General features: G+C 40.4%; 1 protein-coding gene across 1 annotated transcript in view; it reads left to right on the forward strand.

Annotated features, from left to right (window-relative positions):
- The window catches only part of shank3a (SH3 and multiple ankyrin repeat domains 3a), a 195,123-nt gene that overhangs the window by 145,816 nt on the left and 22,310 nt on the right, over positions 1–26,997 (forward strand). Inside the window, exons 15-16 of the mRNA XM_073471272.1 lie at positions 7,663–7,776; positions 25,737–25,812. Coding sequence (XP_073327373.1) covers positions 7,663–7,776; positions 25,737–25,812 — 190 coding nt within the window. The remainder of the gene's footprint in view (positions 1–7,662; positions 7,777–25,736; positions 25,813–26,997) is intronic.

Genomic DNA, 26,997 nt, shown 5'->3' on the forward strand with positions numbered 1-26,997 from the left:
AGGAAAAGATAACACTTATGACATATAACAAGACGATCACATAAGACGATATATAGTCTCATATCTTGATAACGATGTAATATCTTTGTATTACCCGGCCCTAGTCTCGGCCATAAAGAACACAACACAAAGACTACAGCTGAAGGCCATCTCGCTGTATATTCTGTGCCTGTGTGAGAGATAATACCTCTCTATGCCACCAGGTAGAGGTAGTCTGTATCCGTTTTTCCATTTCTCTTCTGCACTGATTCACTTGTCTGAACACCAATTCAGAGGAATGTCCTCACCAACGGGCTCCGACTTGTGTCACCTTTGCAGAACAGACAGCAACAACTAGGTGCTAGATGCTAACCAACAGCTACAACGATGGTGTTGGTGTCCTGGTGTTTCAAAGCCCTTACATTAAAGACACACAGAAGACACTGAGAGCAGAGCACTTGGTATGAAGTGAACAGCAGGGAGCAGCAACAGAATTGTGAAGAAATTAGCCTGTGTTTTGTCAGACGGCTCCTGGTTGCAGCTATTTAACTGTGTGTAAGAACAGTATTTACCTGCTAGCTTACCAATTGCTTTTAATCTTTTCAGTCTGTCCCTATGCTATAATGTCTGCATTATGCAACTGGCTGCAGAAAATGTACAGCACGTCTCTTTAAATTGGATTTTTCTTTAGCATATACAGTATAATCGCAATGAATGTCTTCCTGAAGACCAAAGTTAGAAAGGAGACACAGGAAAAAGGGCAAATGACAGATAATTGTAGAGTATTTAAACGGAAAGCATTAAGAATAGAATGCAGCAGCTAGAGAGACAATTTAATAAGTAGTCTACAATGGAACCGTGAAGCAGCACATCTACTTTCATAATTAAATATTTGCACCATATGGCCCCATTACATTATTTGACTCCTTTAATACATCCTATTATTTTCATTGGTATGTAAATATGAAATGTTCCCCTTTTCGTTTCTTACAGCAGTACGTATGGAAATCCTGTCATGGCATTTTATGGAAATCAAGCTGTATTTTGGCTTTGGCAAGTTTTCCATGGCATCCCTGTCTGAATCAGTGTGAGTGCATCAGTGGCAGAAAGCCATCAGCCTCTCTCAGCACAGCCGCAGCCTTTATAGTCTGTTCCTGCAGGCAAATATGGGAGTCTGATGCACCCACTGTTACCTGTGGAAAATATGTTTGTGTGTTCTGACAAGTCTACTCCTTCCTCACCAGCTGTCACTCATTCATTCATGACAGTTGGCCTCACTGTGTATGACTGCATGAATGAGTGTATTGGTCTGTGTGTGGCTGCTTGTTATACAGAGAAACAAAGACGATGAGAGGAGAAAGAAAATGAATGACTCAGCTCAAAGCAATAGAGCGAAGCAAAGCAAGAATTAAAATGAGCTCAGTCGGCTGTCACACACACAAATACAAAGACGCGCACACACACAGAAACACACACACACACACACACTCGAGCAGGGATGCATTGAAGCTTGCAGGCAGGGTGTGTGAAGAGTATAAATAGCTCTGCATCCTCACTGATGCTATTTTTAAACCAGGAGCCGTGACTGACTTCACCAAGGGCAAAACTCAGAAGTAACACACACGCGCACACACACACACACACACACACACACACGCGCACACACACACACACACACACACACACACACACACACACACACACACACACACACACACACACAACAAACTGTACCAGACTTTCCACCAGACAGCAGACTTCTTGGACAGTCATGAATAACTGTGCGTCTGTTGAAACATAGCTCTTTCCTTTTGTCAGCTTGTGTCTGTCTTTAGCTGGCTCTCATCTCTCTTTGTCATTGCTGAATGCAAGCCTCTTTCTGTCACATTCTTTTCCCTTTGTTTCATTCCCTGGGGCTCTCTATTATGCTACTCTCCTTTCTGGTCACATTTCATGCTTCGTTTGTATGTTTTTTCTATAAAAGCTGAGAATTTTCCATTAATTCCCAGTGAGATGTTGTACTATCTACTGTGGGAACACGCTGTGAATTTCTATCGGGCCTTACAGTACAGTTCCAACTGGTACTGACAGATATCAGTTCAGTAGAAATTAGGCAAAACTCTATTTTTGCCATTCTTAATGTGACTGATTTATTATGATCAGGTATAGGTGGGACGAAGTAGCAAACTAGATAGCTATGCTAGTTGGATGAATAACTTCACCTGGCTCTTCCTTGAGTGAAGTTTGTAAATAATGCAACTTGAGCTACTTGAGCTACTTATAAACTATTGTTATATATGTCAGTGATTGTGTTAACAGGAATATCAAAAAGTGAAGAGCAAAAAATTCAGGCCCCTTTAACATTACGGCGATAAAAAAAAAACTGAATTTGGCGCAAGCAGCAAAAACCCACGGAGCCATTCTGTTAGGTGTAGACATGACAGGCTGCTTGTGTCAGTGTGATGGTGTGGGGAATTTCTTTGCACATTAGCACATTGGAGTTCCTGATACCCACTGAGGAATAGCTGAACAACACAGAATATCTTAGCACCGTTGTTGACCATGCCAGTCCCTTGTGGCTGCAGTTTATCCACACCACCAGCATGATGATGCACCATGTAAAAAGGCACATATCGCCACTCTACTGAGCATTGTTTGGATGGACAGGGCAGGTCTCAACAAGACTGTACAGCTGTTGAAATTGCAGTAACTACCCAACACAGACAACTCCACATTTTGCAATAGACCCGTGTCTTGTAGAATCATTCCCAGACAATTTACTGCTGTTCTCGAGGAAGCAATATATGCTACAACTGTACAAAAGTGCATTGTAAAGTACAGTGTATAATTATGTGTGCAGTGGGGTATATGTGTTTATGTGTGACAGTGTGTATAAATGCATGTCAACATATGCTGTGTCTTAGCTCCCACTAGTTTACCTGTGGAGGTGATTATGAACCAGCGTGTGGCAGCTCACTGCTTCTAGTGACACAGTCAAGAAAGGCCTGACTTGTTATTATACAGTAGAGAGAAAAGCTGGTGCCCAGCTGAGGTGTTAATTGTCTTATGTAGTGACCTGTTGTTTAGTTAAACCCCAATAGACCCCCATAGAGTATAACAAAGCAGAAATTCAACAATGAATTTATTGTTTTGCGCTGAAGTAACTCTTCTTAATCTTCAGTCTCCAGTTTATTTCTTTTCTGCCTCAGCTCATGCAGTATTCGTAGTTAAGGCTTCCATTAAAGACACAACTGAATTCTTCTTTTTGACCCACGTATCCAGCTGTTGAGTTGCTCTCAAATTTCCCAAAACTGAAATGAATTTAAAAAGAAATGAAGAGACGATCCAGTATGAACATCAGGCACTTGTAAAACCCAATTTTTACGGCCCTTGTCTGTCCTCCTGCATTAAAATTCTCCTCCTTTGTTATTTCTGTGTTTATAGAATCAATTCATCAAATTTGGCTAGACCATTAAATCACTTCTAGTGTTTAAGCGTCTTTAGTCTTGAACCACTGAAAAATATACTGTATGTAGACCCTAAAAGTATAGGAGAAGGATAATGACTTTCAAAAGGCAGTTGAAAAAATAAAAAATGAAACCTATCGCCCTCAGCAACAGTTTGCCAAGATTATCCAGAAATGTGTGGAAGCGTATACATGTATTGGAGCCTCTCTCTGCACAGTGACCAGTGATCTTTCAGCCACTTAATGAGAAATACTTCTGCTCTGTGTGAATGAGCGCATATGGCTATTTGAAGTCACCACTGTTTTCAGACTGCTGCCTATAAGAAACCACAGCCGGTGCTTTCTTAGATTCAGTTTCATCTATGAAAAACCTGGGGAGTGACTGCTTTGCAATGTTTTTGCAACACAGTTTGTTTTGGGATTCGATCTGTTTATCTAAAGAACCCTTAACTTCTAGAAATTTCAAATGTCCATTGTGAAATAATAACATCAGCCCAGCTCATTGTGATAAACTGTTCCCATAGTACTAATAATACAACAATAACAGCTTGACTGTAGGCAGGCATTTTCCCACTACTATCTACAGCTGTAGCTCTGCACATGGCAGTGCTCCCAGAGCGGTCTGGTTGGACGACAACATCAATTCAGCACACATGTTGTAAATCCTCTTGCACTGATATGCACTGTTTGATTTCCTTTCTGCCACTTGGCTCCCATGAGCTCACATCTGATTCACAGGGACAGTTGTCATGCCAACACAGTGGTGGCAGAGTTGCAGTATAAGGTAGAGGCTACTCACACAGCAGGGAACTCTCTAAGTCCATGTGAGGACATGTACATACTGTACATTTATGCCCTTTTTGCTGTGTGGACATAAACTGTACATGCGTGTGGATTCACTGTCTGTTTGTGCCAGATATGAAGTAAAGCAGCTAACTCTGATAACTATGGTGTTTGGCCTGTAGAAACAGACTTACTGCAAATACGCGGTATCACTTCACACTGTGATTTAGCCAAAATAACCCTGGCTGTTTTGATTAAGGACTTATGTAGAGTGTAAGAGTGGCAGTGAGATTTTGTTTACTGTGTTTATTTTTTCCTCTGTCTGTTCATGCAGGCGCTCTGCTATCAAATGCTGAAGGCACTGTGAGGATTATTATGCTTGTTATGTATTAAAATACTTTGCTAGTGTTTGTGTGTGTGTGTGTGTGTGTGTGTGCATGCCTGTTTCACTGACCTTTTCTTGACTTCACTGACAAGCAATTAATTGGCTTGATTACAGCATTTAGAGTGCCTGGGGTGTGTTTGAGGTTAATTGAAGGAGGATGTTTATATGTGCAACACATATATGTGGAGGAACAGCCTGCAGTATTAAGGTGTACATGGATATTTTGGATGTGTAAAATAGTATATTTTCCTTGAATTCGGTGCTCGAGTCTGTCCATATCTGTCGGTGTTGGTGTCAAGGATCAAAAATGGATTAGAAGTGAGGGATTAAGGGAGTGAGGGAAGTGAGCGAGGGTACCCCAGAAGATCAATCAGAGGTTTCACCTTTTTTTTCATGCCGGCACTTGTCTACTGCAGGAACACCATTATAGTATAGACGGACATCACTGACAGAGACAAAGAGGGGGGTTGGAGACAGTGACCGGGAAATCATTCAGAAACACAGCGAAGGGGACGGGGAGAGAAAGACTTGAATAGCAGAGAGAGGGCAAGAGAGAGAGAACAAAGGTTTTAGACAAGGGAAAATAGAGATGGAGGGAGTCTTTTCTCAGGAGACAGGTAGGGTAAAGATGTGTTAAGCTGGGATCAGAGAGGGGGATCAGCTCATGTATCCTCTGTCTGCTGAGTGTCATGTTTTTTACAGCGGGAAGTCGATAAACAGCCATTCTCCCCTCTTGTACACCACTTCTCTCCTAGCTAGCATAAAGGTGAGCTATGGAGGGTTTGCAGCTCAAGTTCACAACTGCATATCAAGATTTGAAAATCATGACCAGTTTAGGATACAACTTGTTGGGATAGCGTATTTACTCTGGATTGCCACTGAGAGGAATCTTTTGCATATCTGTTCATGAAGACGAGTAATTGTTCTGTTTAGGCCCAGCATTTTGGCATTGATTATAGCCATAGTGGTTTTGCTTTTCTTATCAATACTTAGTCAATCACAAACTGAAGGTGTCTGCTCCATGCACCAGCACCAGCAGCAGAGTTGCAGCACAGAGTAGCAGGAGTCATTTCACTTATCGTGTGACGTTAGTCAGGAGAGTTGGCAGAGGTTTTGTTGTCAAAGCAAAAGCATCTATTTGTCAACATTTTGGATTTAAACCTGGTGCAAATAGGAAACCTGATAATGTTAATGAGGGAGAAGGAGTTGGTTATATCAGTTGGTGTGCAGCCTGTCACCTGCTACAGATAACTGAGGCTTCCTCTTGTTTCATTACTCCTACAGACTGTATAAAACTACTCCTTGATATATTTCAGAGTGATGTGCTATCAGAAATAGCGGAAAGTGACCATTGTTTTGCTCTGTAGATGCATTTTTGTAAAACGATTGTGGTAAGTGCTAAACTCACTGAACACATGGCATTTTCTGTGACTAGCCTACATCAGCCCGCACCTTCATAATAAAAGCCACCTTGCCACCCTGCTGCAGCAGTAAATAGTAAAATGGTTATTAGACTATACGTCTGTAGCACCTTTCTAGTCATACCAACCACTTAAAGCGCTTTACAACACAAGTCAGCATTCACCCGTTCACACAGCGGTGGCAGAGGCTACAATGCAGGGCACCACCTGCTCATCAGGAGCAGTAACCATTCAAACGCACAATAAAAACACACTGATGGAGGAGCTACCAGGAGCGATTTGAGGTTCAGTTTTCTTGCGCGAGGACACTTCAACATGTAGACCTCTGATTGGTGGACGACCGCTCTACCTACTGAGCCTCAGCCACCCCAGTGGGAAATGTTCCGTTTACATTAGCTATCAATGAATACAGCGCTCTACAGATAGTAAGGTGTTTTCCTATAAAAAGCCTGGTGTAATCATTGTTGTTATGAGTTTATGAGCCGGTGGGAAAATGTAATCACCGCAGCAACACTGATTGCTTATATAATACATTACAAAAGGAGACAACAGTCAACCAGGACATAATCTGGAGAAACAGGGTTCATTCGAAAATGTGTACTGAAACACACCTTCCTGCTCTGGCCTGTTCCTGTGTGTCTCTGAACAGGATGTGAATGGACATGAATTTTCAGGTAAATAAGATGTGGGCACAGTGTGTTACAAGATACAGCAAGGAATCCTGTGAATGGCTGATATTTTAACTTTTTACTATCATGTCACTATCAAGTCCAGTTGGCTGCTTCTCATAGTGCCCCAGGTTACATCACCGTGACATGTCCCCATGCCACAGCAGAATATAGTTTGGGGGAAGTAGACTACATCATTTAACAGGCTGTCTGCTGGCTGCAACATCATACTGCCGTATCCTAGCAACCAGTTTAGAAGAAGGGCTCGCTCAGGCAAAGCTTCAGTTCCAGCTGGTGATCTCTGAGGAGCATGTGTGTGTGTGTGTGTGTGTGTGTGTGTGTTAGCTTGCTAGGATAATGAATGAGTGTTGTAGAAATGAGCGTACTGGCTCAGTCCTGCAGGGAAGATCAATATCAACTATACATTCATCTCTAATTACCACAGCGGAACTTAGAAGGAATCTCTCCTTGTCCTTCCCGCCCTCTTGCTCTCTTTCACCATCTCTCCTTCCTCTTATTCCCTCCTGTCTTTCCACTCTTTCCCTTTACTTCATCTCACAAGTCTTTCTCTGTATTTTTCAAATGTAAAAGCTTTAATAGCATGAAAGAGAATAAAACCTAGGTTGCCTGAGCACCTCTGTACGGTACATTAGTTACAGACCAATATTTTCTCATTACAGTTTCTCCTCCTGTCTTGTATCAGTGTTCTTTATGTGTAAAACAAAACAACAATCTTTCTTTCTCTGTCTCTCTTGTCCCTCCTTCCCTCTCCCTCTGTGCACACTCTATTATAATTTATGTACCCAGAACATAAAAACATAAATACCTCACTCTGCTATATGGCCCTTTGTCCTATTCTGTCTCTTTTTCCACAGGCTCCAAAACCTCACAGTGATGACAACTAGGCTTGTTTTATGACTATATTTGACTGACCCCCCTTATTCTTTCTCTCTCTGTCAGTGCTGAGTATAGGGGAAGGAGGTTTCTGGGAAGGCACGGTCAAAGGGAGGACAGGCTGGTTCCCGGCAGACTATGTGGAAGAAGTTCAGATGAGGCAGTTTGACCCACGACTAGGTAAGATGTTTACATGTACACACACACCACACACATACATCTACATACTGCGCACTCACACTGTTTCACTCCAACAAGTTTGTATCTTGCAGCCATGTGTTGCACTGGTGTTTGGCCATAGCTCTGTCCGTGGTGCTGAAAAGAAAAGCGCCACACTGAAACTCTTGTTATGGTGTCAGAACATTTGCTAATGTATTTGTTGTCAAATATACCAAAAGTCTGGATGTCAAAATGATGTCAAACATTTATGTTCATGTCTCAAGTAATATAATTCTTTGTTTTAATTATTTAATAAATTAATTGTAACTACCTTAAAACTAGAAAATAAAAATATGTAACCAATTTGCTGGGAGACCCTACCAGGAGATCATGAAGAAGTACATTTCATTTCAATGTTACTGTACCTAGATGAAAGACTCTCAAGGGTTTTGGCAATTTCCCTTTAAAATAATGTGTTTTTCTCAGAATATTAACAGTTTGTCATTTCTCCTTCATTAGTATACATTTGCCACCCATGCTGCCTGAGGAGTTTTTCCACCAATTGTCAAGCTTTTACAGACACTTAATTAGTGATTAATTAAATGCAGGTGCACTGAAAAGGTGGACCAGTTTAGCTGGTGTTAAAAACATGTAAACAGGAACAGGCTTTTTTTTAATTTTTTTTTTTACAGGAAATGCAGCACAAAACTACCAGTAAATGTTTCAACATTTCTTAATTCACATTTGTTACAGATTTTTTTCTTATTTTAGAAAATATTCTTTTAAATTTGCTATCACATTTTTTTGTGATTTAAAAAATTACAAGTTCAGTTCAGTAAATTGCAGTCATTGCATTCAGTGTATCATTGACGTGGCATGTTCAGTCTATTCTAGGAATTGTTTTTAAAACGGTAAAAGTTTACTAACACTGTAAATCAGTTTAACAGTCAGCTACTCTAAAGAACTATTTTGTGAGGATAATTCTCCTTATTACAAACTTTAAATATACTCTTACCCTCATGAATCTACCATCCATGCTGCTGTAAAATATTTAAATGAAACCCTTCAACTGGGAGTCATTTTAATGGGACCACAGATGGCAAGTTTCATGTGCTTTGGACTTAGCAACAACATGTGCAGCATCACAAAAAACATCTGTTTTTTTGTGTGAAAAAGTTTAGCCAGCGCAGCAAGTACATATATTGGAATACAGGTTTGTCATAAAATCTCCCCATTGCTCGTGTGTTTATCATGCATCTCCTGAGACCTATTTCTGGAGCAATTGGGGCATTTTCCCTTTTCAAAGGGTTGTTGAGGGATTGAGGTTACCTCAGAGTAGGTGTGAAGAGATGAGAAAGGCCGGAATCTCTAAATACCCCATTTAAATGCATTGTGAGAAAAAGATAGGGGAAGGTGCGAAAGAAAGGGCCAGATAGCGAGGGAGACGGATGGTGGAGCATACTCTAAAGGACAGCAAAGTGGAGATGGCAGAGCGTGTCTTTCAGAGAGGTAGGGAGAAAAAGAACGGGGAGAGGGAGAGATGGGCCGATATTGAACCCCACTCACTCATAAATCCTGAAAAACTCAAACCCTCAGATACCCATTTCTCAGGGATTGAAAGTGTCTTATGCCTCCCCTGTCCTTCCTCTCTGACACTAGGTATTGTTTTTTTCTTTCTTTGAAATTAAACTGGGATTCTTGGTGTTAGTTTTTAATCATCAGCATACGTTTATTGTTATGCTCAATGAAAAAGCTCATAGGTTACCCCCAAAACACCAAGCACCTTTAGATACACAGATGTCCCTGTGTTAATCTGTTATCTGTTGTTACTTGCCAAATACAATTAAAAAAGGCTGTGGTTGAAGTCTAATGCACTCAGTTCTGTCTTGTCCGCCACCTTCTGATCAACGACTACAGTTGAGGGAGGTGTGGTTGGAGGACAGCTCTCTTCAGTTCTGTGTCTCTCTACAGCTCTGTCATGGTTTTTGTTTAACTGTGTCCCCTTTTAACAATCAAATCAAATCAAAAAAATGTGATCTAAGTCCCTCTCATCGCATGAAGCTCCCTGGTAGCCGAGTGGTTACAAAACATAACTTAGAACTGCATCATCCCTGGTTTAACTCCAGCCAGCAATCTCTTCTTGCACGTAATTTCCTCTCTTAACCTCACTCTGTCCAAAAAAGGCAATACAGTGTCTTTAAAATTACCTAAATATAAAGACAGGCTAACTGCTCTTTCAATGACACTTTTAACCAAGCCTCCCAGCAACAGCGGCGGGCAATTTTTGGGGTTGTGGCAACACATGGTATGGCAGCATCACATGACACAGAGAGGCCACAAAAGCCTTTTTCCCATATGCAGTCACTACAAGAGGAGTGGGTGTAAAATGATGACACATCAGAATCAGAATTTGTATCTAACCAATAATATTTGAAAAGTGTTGAAGAGCTGTATAATAAAATTATTTTAAGGCGTCTATGCTTGAATGGAGAAAAAAAACATTCATGCTCTCAACCAGCTGGGCCAGAGAAGGACTTTTTGGGCTCTGTTGACCCAAAAATGCGGAAGCCAGTGAAAGCCTTAAAAAATGCTCCCACTGAGCAATTCTCATGGGAATTGATTTTTTTTTATATAGCCATGTTTTAAATGCACAGTATGTTATTGTAATAAGTGTAATGTAATAAGTTGCGTAGGTTAATGGGAGTTGTCAAACAACCACAATCCGATCGATCTGACGTGACACAGGCATGTATATAAGTTATATTCTCATTACGTTTCGTCACGCTCACCGACTTTCTTCCTCACTCTCTTATGTATCATCTGGTGTTTCTCCATAAGCTATAGTGAAAGGATATGGATTTCTCTGAGTTTGAACATTGTTGGAAACATTTGGAAGTACACAATTCATTAAATTATGCAAGTCGTTTTTAAATATTTTAATACTGAAAGGTTACATATTATTCCTTTACACTCCAATCTCCAATGTAAGTGGTGTATTTCAAGCCCTGCATAAAATGGTGACAAAACTTAATAATTGTGTTTAATACAGTACAATAAACGCATTATATTATTGAACAACTTACTAATTTCTGAATCTGCAGAGGCATTTCAAAGCTAATCTCTTCCTCAACATTAGATTCATCAACAGTGATACAACAGCAGAATAACACAGGATGACACAGTAACACACACACTGTGACACACTAAAACACACACAGTTGTTTATCTGAAGGCAACCATTGAGGCATCACTGACAGTTAGGGCAATATGTCTCAGCCTAGTGAAGCAGGAAAGACAGCCCTGTCTACAATTAAGTAACCCAAATACTACTGCTATCTCTCTCCCTCTCTCTTTTGCTCTCTCTCTCGCTCTCCCTCCCTTTTTCTCTGCTGCTATAATTCACACATGGGTCATGACTCTAAAAGTGCTATCCCTCTTTATCTATCTCTGCGTCCATCTCTTTGCTCTCCTTTTTGCCAGATTTGAAAGAGGAATGATGGAGACCAGGGGGGAAAGACCAAAAAAAAAAAAATTGGATGACGAAAGAGCTGTTTCAGTTTGGTTGAGTAAGAGGAGATGTGTAAAGGCAGCAAGCAAGAGAGAGACAGAGTGAGAGAGAAAGAGAAAGCAAGCAGGTGACCATGTAAAAGGGGCACAGTTTAAACCATCACCGACTCTCTTGGCTGTTATCTGTCACCACACTGCTCCTTTCTCTCTCAGCATGGCCAGAGCCAACTGCAGCCAGCAGTTCATCTTCAACCGGTGCTCGAGGGGACAGAGAGGGGAGGAAAGACAAAGAGGAAGTGTAGAAGTCAACGGGGGGAAAAAAATAGAAAAAAAGGAGCACATGAGCGACTGATGGAGAAAATGAGGGCGAAAAGCAAAGACTATTGATTGAATTCATTAAGAGTACAATGAGTGATGCAGTGGTGAAACGCTGCTGGCTGTGTGCAACTGGCTGATATGTGTTTTTGTTGGGGAGGTGGGTGATATTCATGTGTTATTATAAATCATTGTAAGGTAAAAAACAGAACTGCGCTCCAAAGACTAATGAGAGTCCAGCATCGTTTTTTCAAAATCTAAACAGTCGTTAAATCTGTAGAAAATGCCTGAATATGTTCACCCATCCTGCAAACATCCCGCTCTCTCCAGCACACACGTGCTGCTGGCCTGCATGTGGGGGTTAATAGTAGATGTTTACCCATGTTAATGGAGGGGATAATGATGTGACTATGAACTGCTCTTCCCTTTCTAACGATGCTACCAAATTGCCAGGGGCCACTCATTTTCAGCAATAGTACTGTTAATCTGTTGGCTACAATCTGTTGGGATTTTACAGCCCTCCAGCCAAAAGATTTCACCCCCCCATCCTGCTGTCCCACCATAAGATATTGACATGCCACAGCCAAATAAACAGATATATTTTGCCAACATTTGTTAACAGTTTTACCATCCCAAATTTCCATTATGTCAGCCTTAACCTGTTGAGAACTAGCCTCTATTTTGTGTCTCTGCTCAATAATTAACAGAGTATATCTCTGCAACTACAAGGTCTTTTTGAATAATCAAGGTATCATAATAAAGGAAACACTTGAAATATTTGTTCAGATGTGTAAGTGTAAGTGCATATGCCATTGGGTCTGAGTAAATTAAGTTGGCACACAGCATTGATGCAAGGTCTTTTTAATACAATTTTAGAATGAATATCCTTGAGGAATGATGCAGCTGCAGCTCCAAATCTCTAGCAAAAGTGAAAAATGAAGTGAATCAGAACAAAATTAGAGAGGTTTTATTACAGAGCACTCAAGCAGGATCTCAAAAATGTGCTATTTTGGCACATTTTGGAGGATTTTGGCACCATCTGTGCCATTTAAAATTTCTCAGGTACCAAACTATATATTTCACTTATATGTTACCATAGGTGCTCAGAAAATAGCCCAATTGCGCTCCGCTCTGGCTTAACAGGTTAATTTTTCTTAACTCGCCCTGCGGCCTCAGATGTCCTTAAAGACCTCTACACACATACCCTCTCAGTATAATAATGCACATTTTTCTCTGTGATTGGATAAGAAATGCTTGATTTTCTCAGTGGTTTGATATCTTAACGAGCGTGCAAACTTTTATTTCTTTTCTCTTTGTGCTCGTTCACTCTATTCCCTTGCTCTCCTCACACCGCGGCACAGTTGAATGACTCACAGCCGCATGAATCAGCCCAGTCAGATCCAGCCTGAGCTATTTTTAGCCTGCCCATTAAGAAGTTTTGGAGTGTGTCTGCACTCCCCTAGAATGCTTAAACATCAGCGTTGCTGCGGCAGCTGAGACTGACATGGGCAGAGCAAGTTGGAGGGTAGGGTGGAAGACAGAGTTAAGGGGATAAGACGATGGTGCAATGGATTGGTGGAGATCATACAGGAAGTCATTCCGTCATAACTATGGAAAAGTCATCATAGTTCCCTTGACTGTGGGGGGTCTGTGGGGCCTTTTAGTAGCATGGTTCTTCCTTACTCATATCGGAGTTGCAAGGTAAATAGGTATTTCTGCTATGATGACAGATTTCATTAATCTAATCTAATGGCCAAAGTAGATGGGGCACAGACACGGCCCAACACGTCTGCTTCAGCATGCTCTCAACAGAGCCAGTCCATTATTATCAACTGAAGCGCCGACATGAATCACGGAAGTTACGCACGTCTGCTTAGGATTCGTGATGGGTAAAAACTACATAGAACTGTACAAATTTTGTTTTAAAAATGATTAAAACACCTCACTGTACCAGAGGCAATGCGACGACGAGTTATACACTGCACACAAAAATAAATAAATAAAATCAATAGTAGCCATAGTAGCCATGATCCTTTTGTACCAACGATCTATTTAATTCATTCAGGACCAGTTAATATAGCTTGTGCTTCCAAACTCTGTATGACCAACTGCATTATCACTTGGCAAAATTCAATATGCGTATGGTGAAGCTGATCATCTATGTGAAGAAATACTCACAATGTAACCAGCAGAAGGGATGCACGTTTGTTGGGAGGTCCTCGGCCACAATTGTCAGGTCAGGGTTAACCTTTATAAACAGATATCTGCATATGAAAGCAGAATCTGTAGGTGAGGATTTTAGTATCGGAAGCATTCTGGTTTTTCGTTTCTTGTCCGAGTGGCATTGACCAATCACATCTGAGTGTGATTTGGTTGCATCCAGGTAAACAGTCCATATGGGGGGCACAAGAAGTGGAATGCATTGTCAGAAATGCAATCTTGACCATCGTCTGACTATATTTGCTTTATTTTTATTTTATCTACATTCATATGTCGATATTTGTTCATAGAGGGGGGATGGTCTCTCAACCCATCATGTTTTAGGCCAGACTAAAGCAAAACCCCATGACAACTCACATGCAACTACATTACAAGATTGAGACATACATACAATGGTTGATGAAATATAGAAAGATTGATTTACTCAAAAACTAATAAATTCATGCCAGCCGGGGAGATGAGTGCTATTGGAGCATAAGGACAAAGAAAGGAATAAAAGACAGACCAGAAGATGCTCTCTGAGTCCTCAGGGGATGGGGAGCCACATGTGGATGCTGGAAAGAGAGAAGAGTAATTGTCAAATAATGCGAGATTTTTCACCCTTAGCTATAATTAAGGAGCTAATGGATGGTGCATTTTTCTTTGTGGTTTTGGTTATTAAATGTACAACCAGTTGTTTTGTACATAACTTAGCTATTATTGTATACCATGTATGCTCAACATAAGATGTTACATGTTGATAAAAAAAAAAAAATGTCTTAAGTTGCATACCTAGATGATGAGGTTTAGCATAATTATTCAATATTGTGTATTTTTAAAAAAATATATTTTTAAAAGCATAACTATCATTTAAATGAAAAGGAATGATATATGAAATGTCTCTGATTCAGTACAATCTGATCCATGATCATAGAAACCAAACAAGACCCACTCAGATCAATAAATGGTGGCAAGATGTAAAATCCAGAGCTGCTTCATATGAAATAAATAAAATAATCATTTGAGTATAAAAGTCTCAAATATTGCTCTAATCCTCACGTGTGTCCTCATCCCTCATCAAACCCTGTGCACTCTCACAGTCACAATGTCAATCTTCTGCTGTGATTTATTATAGCGGCAATTCTACGTTTTATGCCTTATTGTTCAGATTTATTCAGTCTGTAGTTTTAGTGTTCTCAAAGGTTAAACTGAGCAAGCTCATAAAAGTAACGAACAGAAAAGCATTTGCCTTTCAATGACAAACTACTCTCGGTTAAGTTCTCTCATGGTGCGATAAATTTGTCCGTACAGGCCGATTGCAAATCACGTAGATAGTGAGTTCAGTCAGTAACTCTCTAGTGAGGACTTGTAAAATGCAGAGTGAATATGCAAATGCCGACGCCACAGAGCCCTGTGTGTGCACGTGCATACAAATGGACATGCTTTTTTACACGTTTACGCTCATGCACACACACACACACATACTTTAGTTATTGTCTATATGATGTGTGGAGTCAGCAGATAGATTAGCATAGCCAACTAATCCATCTTATTAGAAAGAGGGAGGGAGAGAGAGGGGAGGAGAGAGAGGGGGGAGGAGAGAGAGAGAGAGAGTGACAAAGAGTATAAACCACAGGTTGGACGACATGTCTTTGGTATTAAAGTTTAGCTGAGTCAGTGTTATACACTTGCAGTTCAAGAGCAGTCCTGCCATTTACCCCTATAAAAAAAGATCCACGGAAAGTGTCCTACAGTAACACATCTCAAGGTGTGTGTGTGGGTGTGCGCACAAGTGTGGGTGATATGTTTGTTTGTTCGCAGCAGAGTGATGGCCACTATCTGTACTTCTCATCAGAAGTCAGTCGAGTGTGTTGAGCCATCTCTCCCCCTCTGGAGGACAGATCCATATCAAATCATAATAGATGGCAAAGCTATTTGAACAATGAATCAAAGCTGAAGCAGGTCTCACAGTGGAGCAGAGACATATCACATTTGACAGGGGCTGCATTGGATGACAGCAGGTCACCTGCACACACAAACACACACAAACAAGCACATATACACACAGAGGCAGGTTACAGCATTTCTCTCTGAAAGTCAAGACTATTTCACAGTGTAATGGCTGTTCTTACACACAATATTCACCTGTAGTAGTCGTTCTTACAAGTTATCTGGAGACATAGTTGGCTGAATCATTTTGTTAAAATAACTCTCTCACTGCCACGACTTGACACTGACTGTGTTTCAATGATGTGGGGTGTCGCATCTAAAAAATGTGGCAACACACAGGCAGACACACAGAGCAGGTTACTTGGCAAAGTTGTAAAGCATCCCTCTGACTGGGCATGACGAATCATACTCCTACCTTTATACCAGGACTTCTCTGTTTTCCTCTTTCCCCATGTTTCACCCACATTCTCTCTCAGTATCAGTCATCCACCCTCCTGTAGAGTTGGAAGGTGGAAATCACAAATCTATTTTTTGATTTGCTTCAAATTTGATGTCATAGTTTCTGACTATGCGGTTCTTCTGTTTTTAAGCTTAATGATCATCTTTCTCTAAACCACATCAGTACTTTCCGTTCATAACAACATGACATCATTTGGCTCCTTTTGACCAAAATGCCTCTGTATGCAGTGTTTATCAGCAAGAAAACGAGACGTAACGCTGAGCTAGTTAACGTGCACAGCTCAAAGCACAGATTAAATGTTAACTCCCACTGAATTGTAGTTAAGGGAAGCTAGGTAGCTACTGCTAAAGTAAATAGAAAGAGCAGCTTGAATTGTGGCCTGCTGCTTTGTTTGTAGTGGCATTGTTATAATGTTGTCGATTCAGCACTAAAACTACTTGCAAGTAAGGCTCTGTGCTTGGTAGCCACGGACGTATTCGGTCGAAAGTCACCAGTAAACACTGACAGTTAGAAAAAAACTTAGGTAACAAAACGGATCACAACATTTTAGATCTAATATGACTGAAGATTCAGCAACTGGGTTGTATATTTCTTGCCTCAGAAGTTGGTTGACAGTTAAGATGAAATAAGTGAAAATTAACTCACCTACTTCATGCAACAAAACCCTGTTACTCATGCTCAAATCCCATTAGCTCAAATAATTTTATATAGACTGTATATAAAGTTACTGTATCAAACCCGCCCCATATTAGATGAACAGTTGTGATTTGCCTGTCACAAATTAGAATGTAGGAAAAATCTGCCTGAATGAGAGGGAGGATCTAGCATGGGCTTGCAGATTCATCTAGTTCCCGGGCTAAGCCTATATAATCATTGGACAAAAAGCCGAAGTTTTGCACACGGCACAGTTGGTGCTGATAACTGCAAGTTGGACGTTCAGTGATGTTTATATCATGAACAAGAGTGAAACGCAATTTTCAAGTCAATGTTGTTAAAAAATCCTTGATCATATACTTTTATGGGTGGAGTATGGGTGGACCACTACCACATTTATTTTTTCTGCTCTTTCTTAACAATAATAATAATCAATAACTTAATAGCCACCAATCTTCAACTTGACTGTTTCCTGTTCCTTTCACTATCTCTTTTTGTGCCTTTATTTGGTGGACATCAGTGAGCAGAGGTCACAGGAGGGAGAATGAGGAGGGATGTTATGAACCACTGTAATGCTCAATTTCAAAGTTTTTCAGCAAGTTGATATTAAAAAAACAAACTGTTTATCATGCTACTGAGCTGACATCGATGATTCAGTAGACATAGTTCAGCTTGAGGATTCAGAGTTGAGATACATTCCTGATCTGAACACTCCTACTCTCCTGACTCCCTTTTTGTTCCTAGAATATGTGCGTTTGTGTCTGTGTTTGTCTGAGTGCATCTGTGCTTGTCTTGACCTTGACTCAAAGGCGTGTCGTGATGAGCTGTCACACTGTTTGAAGAGCTTGTACAGTAGTTGCTTCTTGTTGTCTGAATTTGACTGAATTATTCAAGGCTTCCACTTTGACAGAGCGGAGGTATTTATAGCCGTTGGTCTCTGCCTCCGCCACTTAGATGGTAACAACGAGCTCTATGAAAGCACTACAACAAACCAACCAAATCTGAGGTGGAGGAGGAGCAGGAGACAGAGAGACAACAGAAAAGCAGAGATGTGAAATATGCGCTGGAGTTTTTCGCTGGATGCTGAAACAGAATGGGACATTAAGGCCAGAGACACTGACACTATATTAATACTACTCTTCAATACTGCTCACCCAGGAAGTCTTATTTCATTCTTAAAATGAAGAAAACTGGGAGTGTCTCACCAGGAAAATGGAGTTGAGGAATTTTGAATAACCGTCTGCACAAAATGGAAGTTTCAGGAGTGCTCTTAATCGTCTCTAGGTGAGGATGAAAGTGATTCTAAACCCGACTCTTCTCAGTGATTGAAGCTGGGACATAGACCATTGGCAAGGTTGAGGGACGACCTCCTTGTCAATGTCTTAGAGAGGAAGATAGAGTTAAAAAATGGACTGTTGTCCAGTCCTGGTGTCAGATCTGCCTGTGATGTGTAGCAGGATAGACGGGGTGGTGACGGTCGTCAAGGCAGAGCAACCAAACTCGACATGCCATGACCTGTACTGGGGTAAGTCACCCCCTGTCCACAACTCTCTGTACTTTTCTGATGTCAGCATAACAACCACTAGAGAGGGCAAACAGATGGCTCACTTGTAGTCATATGGCATGTAATGTTAAAAGGGTATTTTGTAGGAGCACCTAAAAATAGATGTCCTCTGTAGAAGTGAGAAACTTACATTATGACTCAGCATGAGGGGAAATGTAAAGACACAAAAGTGGTGTGTCTGCAAGCATACAAACTTTTCCTATTTTAGGAGAGGATGATGTACGCTACTTCAAATTATCGCAACTATGATTGACAGCTTGATTCAGAACAAAAACAAAGATATTTGCAGAGAGAATATGACTACTTTTCAAATAAATATTTCACAACTAAGACCTCTTGAAAGGTCCTGTCAAAGTCCACTCAGATATTGAAGGTAATATTATTTGTCCACTTTCCTTTGTTCTTGCTACCCTCTGCCTCCTCTTCTCTCAGCCCCACCGACTCCACAAATGAAGCTTTTTGTTTTATTCATGAACATTTAGATGTTTGGAGTTGAGTGTTCTCACTGGTGTGTCTCTTTTTCATATAGGTACTGAACGTCATGATTATCAAAGAAATACCATGACTGTTGTTCTCAATGAAATAAGAGAGGGCAGATCTGACATTTTCACTAACACTGCCTAGGCAAAATGTTGTCCAGCTCTCACACTTGATAACTTTGATGGACTCTTTTCTTTTGGTGCTGGCATGATTACATCTTATCTCCTATTCTGTTTTGTTAAAAGCCTGTCTTGCAATGTCATTGTCTTAGTCGGTACTATGATCAAAGCATCTTGTTGAGTTTATATCCAGAAACAATCTTTGCCCTCCCTTCCTCTCTCTCTCTCTCTTGCCTTCTACAAAGTTAGACAGTAATTCTTGGTGTAAGCCTCTGCAGAGAAAACTTAAATCATCTGCCTGCCAGGATGAGACTGTCCTTATGAGAAATATGACAGTGTTGGTCATTTGTTCAAACACATGAAACAACTTATTTGTAAGATGCATGACCTCATGGGATGGTGCAAATAATTGCTTTGTCCTTCAGTAGCAAAGGTGGAAGCAGTCAAAACCTCTTGAGGACAAGGTCAAGGATGATGTTTGGGCATAAGTGTGTAACGTTGACATCAGAAACAGCAGTTCTTGATTTTAACAATGAAAGTGATCTCTCCCTAACCTTTGCCATCCTCTTTCCCCCATTTTCCCTTAAAGTTGCAATCCTTAAGATTTCAGTTCTGGTTCACTCGATAACATCACGTAAGGTTTAATACTGCTGGTTGCATAATTAGGACTATTGGGCAGAATATAGACTTATTAACATTCACTGTCAGTCTGTTGTCATGTACTGCTCTCCCTCACTCTGCTGTACTGTAGTTCAGTCTCCTATTCAACCTGTCCTCCGTCTTTCAGTTTTTCTTTGTCATCTTACTCTTTTTGTTCCGACACCCTCCACTTTACAGTTAATTAAGCCACCCTATACTCTCCTTATTATGTCCATGTATGCACACCAATGGCTTGATGAAAAGATTTACTAGAGCATGAAGCCCATATCAAAAGCATGTGCTCATACTACTTAAGTCACCTTTGATGTTGAATATTAGAATATAAAGATTAAATTGATACAGAGCCTCCTTTAAGTTCTTCTTTTGTACTGTGTCGTCTTTTCCTTCAGTGTCCTTTCTATCACACTGTCCTTCTGAGCATGGCTAATTTTGTCCAGGAATAAAGAATTCACCTTTCCTTTAAAGTCTGACTTGAGAATCGTTTGGTAGAGGAATAGAAAATCAGGAGTAGACACAGGAAAATGAAAACGATAATGAAGATGTTGCTCTGTCCTCTGTGCTCTTTGGAAGTGGGTTAGCCTTGTATCCATCTGCACGGTACAGCAACTCCCTGTTGGATCTGTGGAAAGTCAGGCAGATTGTGTGACAGCACAAAAGAGAAAGAAAGAGAGGATGGTTCTTTATTTTTCTTTTGCCACAAGCATCCCCTCACAGGCTGTGTTGCTCTTGGGAAGTTGATACATCGGTGAGTCTGGCATTGTTGTGATTAATTTAAACGCTGTTTTAGTATTCAAGGTGTAGGGAGCCCTCAGAGTTTACTACACCCCCTGCTTAGTCTTCTACCCACCTGGTTTAGAGGGTTATAACGTGCACCACATGAATGAGGAGGCAGAGGGAGAGAAGGAGAAAAGGAAAGAAGGGATGAGTGGGGGTGTGGAGGAAAAGAATTAAAAAGTCAATGAGGCTGCCTTGATAAGCGTGTGTGTTTGTGTGAGTGTGTGTGCGCATGTTTGTCTGCAGCTCTTATCAGTGGTAAAACAGCATAGGTTAATTCTCATTCAGCAGGGTTCAGAGACAGTGTGTGTGCCTGTGTTGGTAGGTGTTTCCGTGCATCTGTGTGTATGTGGCGTGGCTCTTGTGTCCTTCAGACAAGGACAGTGAAGTTGTTACAATCTGTCCATAATGGAGAAGCACTGTGGGCTAAGACAGGGACATTTACAGTGAAGTAGCAGGTTTAACAGAGTGGCAGAGAGAGCAGAACTGTTGCAGCATGACATATAGCTTGATGTGCTAAATATGCTTTTGTCTCGATTATAACACACTGTGTTCACAGCTATCAGCAGCAAGAACAAACAGCTTACAGTATTCTCACATTTTTATGGATGAGTAATTCCTCATAACACATAGAGAAAAAACCTTGCAATCAATACCACATTAAGTCTGTAGATCAGGCAGACGCAGAGCGTTCATCTCTGAAAGTTGGTGAAAAATCAGTGCTGTTGGTAAATTCTGGAGAAATACAATCTTTTTTTAAGTTAAACAATAATTTAACATTTTTTTGTCATTAAAAGAAAAATATGTGCAAAAGACACTGAACAGCTAGACTTATTGCAATGTGTTACTGAAGAGAAAAATATGACCTTCTACTGGGAGGAGAAAGTGCTCTAAACACATTTTGGGCTGAAGCTTTTATCGATGCTTTAAGGTATTGACATGATCATTGGTGCTTTCAAAGCTTAGCAGTTTAATGCAGCGTGATTTACACGGTTCTAGTAGCAGAGCTTAAGACTAACGGCCTCCCGTCGTCCCATGGGAAAATGTGGGCCGAACAGAAATCTTCCCTGGGACGCCTCCGGAACAGGATTGTTGTACAAATGTAACTGCTGCTTAGCAAACGACAAACTGACTGTAACTACATCAGAGCACTTCTTTTCATGCTGCTCCTATAATTTCTATCATCGGCTGGCTACTCACAGCACAAGGCCTATGAAAAATATGACACAGTAAACTCAATAATGACAAGGGACACCACCTATTTTTTGCCTGATAATGCTACATTATGATCAACCAATCTCTGTTGAAATTGTGTGAGTGGCGCTAGTTAGCTGTTAGCAGCCAATGGGCAGCAGAGTCATGTGTTTGGCTAAGGCAGCTAGCAGCTAATCGAGCTAAAAAAAAAAGCTAACACTGCAGGACTAAGACTTTCTGATCAGAGGAACATTCAGAGTAAATCAGTGAACTGGAGTTTAATGTGACAGCAAGTGCAAATACAGCAAATAAATGTAAGAAAGTACTTTAGCTGAGTACAGTTTGGGGGTTAAAGTATTTTTGAGAACTTTGAGAACATTTTTTCATATGAACTGTTTGCTGTCATCAGAAATGTGAAATTCATCACCTCCTTCGCAGCTGAGAATTCCTCCCAGGAAAGACCAACTAAGGTGTTTTGAACAGGAAACCTAAAATCTTTAATGAGCTTCAGTGTAGAAGTGAGTGCTGAATGCTGTTTTGTCATATCAGTCTGTGATAGTGACGGGGGAACTCTAGATATGATAATTCTGTCTCTTGTGTCCGTCGTACCTATAGTATCTATCTGTCTGTCCATCAGCAAGCAGCTCAACATAAAACTTCTACTTTGACCAAATTTTTCCCTTTAAATCTAATGTCCCAGCTTTTTTTTTTTTTTTCTAAGGATGCCACTACAGCCATCTGTGTTTCAGTCACCAGATGCAGCATCTACAGTCTAATGAAAATGCCACTCTCTTCAGATCTCTCTTATTAAACCACATTGTGAGGCCACCTCCTAATGCGCACTCACAGGCAAGTCGTCCCTCATGGTGTTCACAGAGGGAAATTAACTTCCTCTCTTCTTCTTCTTCTTTCTATGTGTTCACTATGTGCTATGCCGTTTAAGTTTGCTATTTCTTTATTTTCTTCTTTTAGATATTTTGCTACTGCTCTGTACTTTTTTTTTGTTGGTATTTCTTGGTATTACTTTATATTTTGTTCCTCTGAATAAACTGTTCAGCATTATGTGTTACAAAAGAGAACAAAAATGTTTCATCTGGACATTGATAATATCTCCAAATAGGGTAATCGTTTGGTATCGGTAATATGGCTTATTTTAACATGACTGTTTAATGAATGGTTCACTGAGTAACATCCAGCGAGTTCAAGTTTTTCTTTGTTCTCTGAGCACTTATCAGCCCCTCTGACAGCCCAGTTGTTGTTGCTCTGCTGGAGATCAGAAGATACTCTTTGTTTAATTTGCATCTGGGGCTAAACCTCAGACTACTGCAGTCGAAATCAAACTAAAAGCATAAAAATTACAACAGCCCCCCCCCCCCCCATGTTAACTTATGAAACAGCTTTTATCTACACAAGATGCCCTTTTGTCATGTCTCCAACCCCTGTGTGTGTGTTTGCGTGTGTGCGTGTGTGTGTGTGTGTGTGTGTGTGTGTGTGATAGATGGAAGTGGAGTTTAGGTTATCTCTGCTATCAGATGCTCCTGGGCTGTACAAAATAGATGACAGCTGTGATGAATGAGCTGCATTTCACACTCTTACACTGCATCTGGTATCACATGGTGTGCACACAGGCACACACACGTATTGTACATACACAAATGCATACACTGCTCAGACACACAAAATACTGTCATTGTACACATTCACACTCACCAACTCCCCAATTTATTCAGCGTTTAGCAGATTTTCTTTTTCTTGACGCTCAGGCTTTTTGATGAAGTGTTGAGGCTGAATGAGCATGTGCTGTAAATGTGCAGGAGAAGAAGATGAGTGCTGACTCATCTACAACTTTCTCCCCAAATATCGCCTTTTTATCTCATCACTCCTTTGACAACCAGTGCTAACAAAAGGCCACATCTTTCCTCCCAAGACTGGACGTACAGTAACCTTCTAACCCAGACAAGATAACAACCAGCCTCACTACACTTTTCTTTCCCCCGTCTTTCTGATAACCTCACAAAACACCCACTCAGTGTCATTCATAATTACACATCTCATTCTTTGGTACGCCAACACACTCTTGATTAATCTACAATTCAAGTTTATTTCATGTTTTTGCAAGGAAATGTCAAACTTAATTTTCATGTCCTTACTTTCCCTCCACCTGCCTTTTCTGCCTCTATTTCAGTTTGTGTTTTTGCACAATTCATGTCTGTGTAGTCATCCAGGTTGTAAGATGTCAAAACAAATTCAAAAATAATTGACTGGACTTCCTTTTGGCATCAGAGAAAGCAAAGAAACAGTCCGATTGGATGGAAGGAAAGGTGGCAACACTTATCTGCTGCTTACAATGTTGCCATAACATCATTACCCTCCTTGCCAACAAACACCTATAAACCCAGTCCCGCGAACTGGGTGCCAAAAGGAAAAATGCTTAGGATTTCCATAAAGAAAATTCAGATGAACAAATAAAAGTCCAGTGGAGTTTGTAATTTCTTCAGAAATACTTTTGTCCACCCTCAGAGAACAGTCATGAACTTGTTGCTTTCTGTGGGTTATTTGTGTAGGCGGAGAGAGCAGTAATTGATTCTATAGTATGAGCAAGAGGAAGAGCAGAGGATGATTGTTCAGACGCTGCTAAATTCTTTTTTTTATTTTGTTTTATTTTATTTTATTCTATTCTTCTTCTTCTTATGTGTCACCAAGTGTCGGTGGAGGCAGTTATCAGAGCTTCACGTTGTTCTCAGCTGACAGTCTGTCACTCAGACACACAGTCAGATGGACAGGCTAAAGTGGATCTCAGGATGCCGGCCTCCTCAAGTCTGCTCGCTTGCTTTGATCTCTTTTCCCTTTTTGCTCTTTACATGTCTTCTCATACACACACATATACAGGGTGTCTCACACAGCTTGATGTATTGCCTTTATTAGATAGCAGACAGCAAATAGTGACAGGAAAAATGGAGCAGGGGACCAAGGTTACAAGCCAGGCTCGTGGCTTCTTAATGCCGTGTTTCTCACATCACCGCCAGGATGCCCCTCACTCTCACAGCTTTGCCCAATTAAGAGTTTCTGTATGGCCTGAAAGGGTCTTGGGGTGTGAAGTCAGCAGATTGCTGTTTAGTGGAGGTACAGTGTGTATTATTGGGATGGAGAGGGGGCATCGATCTCTATCAGCACTCCCATAGGATAAATACACCCACATGCTGACAGGAACCACACACACATACTGTTCACACACACACACTATAATGGTTGAGCTCAACATGGTTCCCTTTCTTGTGAATTTGCTCGTTTTCAAAAATTTTCAAAAAACAAAAATGCCATGGAACAATTAAACCTCTGATAGGTTATGATAAATGAAGCATGTTAACGACAATTATCTCTCTGTGGTAGCTCATATCCTCTCTGTGCTAACTGAATTAATTTTTTGCTCGCATTTTTATACAAACATGCTTAGAGCTGAGCCAGAAACAGCAGTGACATTTTTGGATTTTTATTGATTGATTAAAACGTCTGAACTGAAGATGATTCCAAAAGTAAAGTGTGTCCTTCCTAAATCATATTTAAGCACTGTATTCCTCGAAAGTTGTTCTAAATTCACTCAAAATTCACTGAAATCTGCAACAAATATATAAAACCAGCACACACTCTGACAAATGTAGGTGACCTTGCCTTGAAGAAGCTGCAATAGGAAATTTCAGCCTTGAAGGATATGTGAGTAATTGCAAGAGTGTCTCTGATATGAAGTCATAACAAAGATTTTATTGAAATGTGATGGTTTTACAATTTACCATTCTGTGTGTGTGATTTTTATTTACCAAGGTTCTTGGTTAATAAAAAAAAAAGTGTTTTATATTTCCAAGTATTATCTTCATTTTTAAAATTTAACTATTCTACCTAATCCCAAAATCAGGTGACTAATGGACTCTGAAACTCTAATAAACAGCTTCAACCCAATGTGAAAACATTTATGTATTTTTATATTTTCAAAAGCTTTCCAGATGTGTCAGTCCTTGATGCCAGCATGCGATATAAGGGGGGAATATTAATGCAGAAGTATAAGTAAGTACTGGATTGTCTGATTAAATGTATTTAATGTGTTTTACAGAGACTCGGGAGGACCGCACAAAGAGACTGTTCAGACACTACACTGTGGGATCCTACGACAACTTCACCTCATACAGGTACAGCCTCTTCCTCCTAGCTAGCGCATTTTAGTGTATACTGTACTGCACCAACTATAGTGGTCATATCAGACTCCTTCTTTACCTGAACAGGGGTAATAAAGTCCATGTGACAAGGTGTTGGCTATGAAGTTGCTGCCATCTAAAGGCATAAGGCTGCCAATGCACTCAGTTCATATTGTAAAATGCACATGAATCTGGATTCCATATTTGTTAGTTTGGTTTTGTCTGTTTGTGTGGGTGTCTACACACTGCGCACTGTACATACACATGCATAATATATACTGAACATGCATATATGGTTTTATAATTTACATTGTTATGATTTGCTGCCAGGATGTTCTTATTAAATCCGTTTAATGTTCTATTTTCCTAATAATATTTTTATTTTTTCCCTCAGTCTCCATATCTTTCTCTTTTTTTGCCATTCCTGTCTCAAGCCAACATTAACTGTGTAGATAGCGTCAGTGCTCCCTCTCTTTTAAGTCAGATTTGTTAGCTGAGAGTGGAGTAGAAAGCTATGTGCTGTTTTGTTATGATGCAAATTCCCACATTGATGCCACAGAGTGTCACTTGGAGACACGGTGCTAGTCTGAATAAGCATTGTTCCCACCCACTTTCTCAGCCTTTCATAAAATGTCAAGTTCTTGCATTCTAGGTTTTACCAAAGCTCCAGGTTTGTAGAATTAGCATCGCACTGGCTTGTGATACATGAGGCATTTGAAATAGAAAACATAGTACATTTCTTGTTGCTTTCCAGACAAAACCACAGTAGGTTACTATAAGATTTTAAGATGCCAATGCAACATATGAATGTCTGAATAAAATACCATTTGCACATGGCAGCAAAAAGCACAGGGCGATATCCAAATTCTTAGATGGATATCTGAACTGAGATCTGAGGGATATTAGAAAATCACAAATGTCAAAGGACAGGATCATTTTGAGGAAACATTTACCATTTCAAATTGTGAGTTTTTCTTTATCGAGTTATGTAGGCAGATAGAGATTCTGAACAAGGACAGTGAGCATATCGCTTTAATGCAGCATTTTGGGGCGTAGAGCAGAGATGAAAGCGTAGTGTATAAAAGGGTTTTTGGATTGCAACAGCATCTTAGTGATGCTTACCCAACACAGTGTTTTGTGCATAATAATTGGTGCAAAAGTGGATGGATAGCTTTTTAT

Source organism: Pagrus major, chromosome 8 (genome assembly GCF_040436345.1).
Source record: "Pagrus major chromosome 8, Pma_NU_1.0".
Lineage (NCBI taxonomy): Eukaryota > Metazoa > Chordata > Actinopteri > Spariformes > Sparidae > Pagrus > Pagrus major.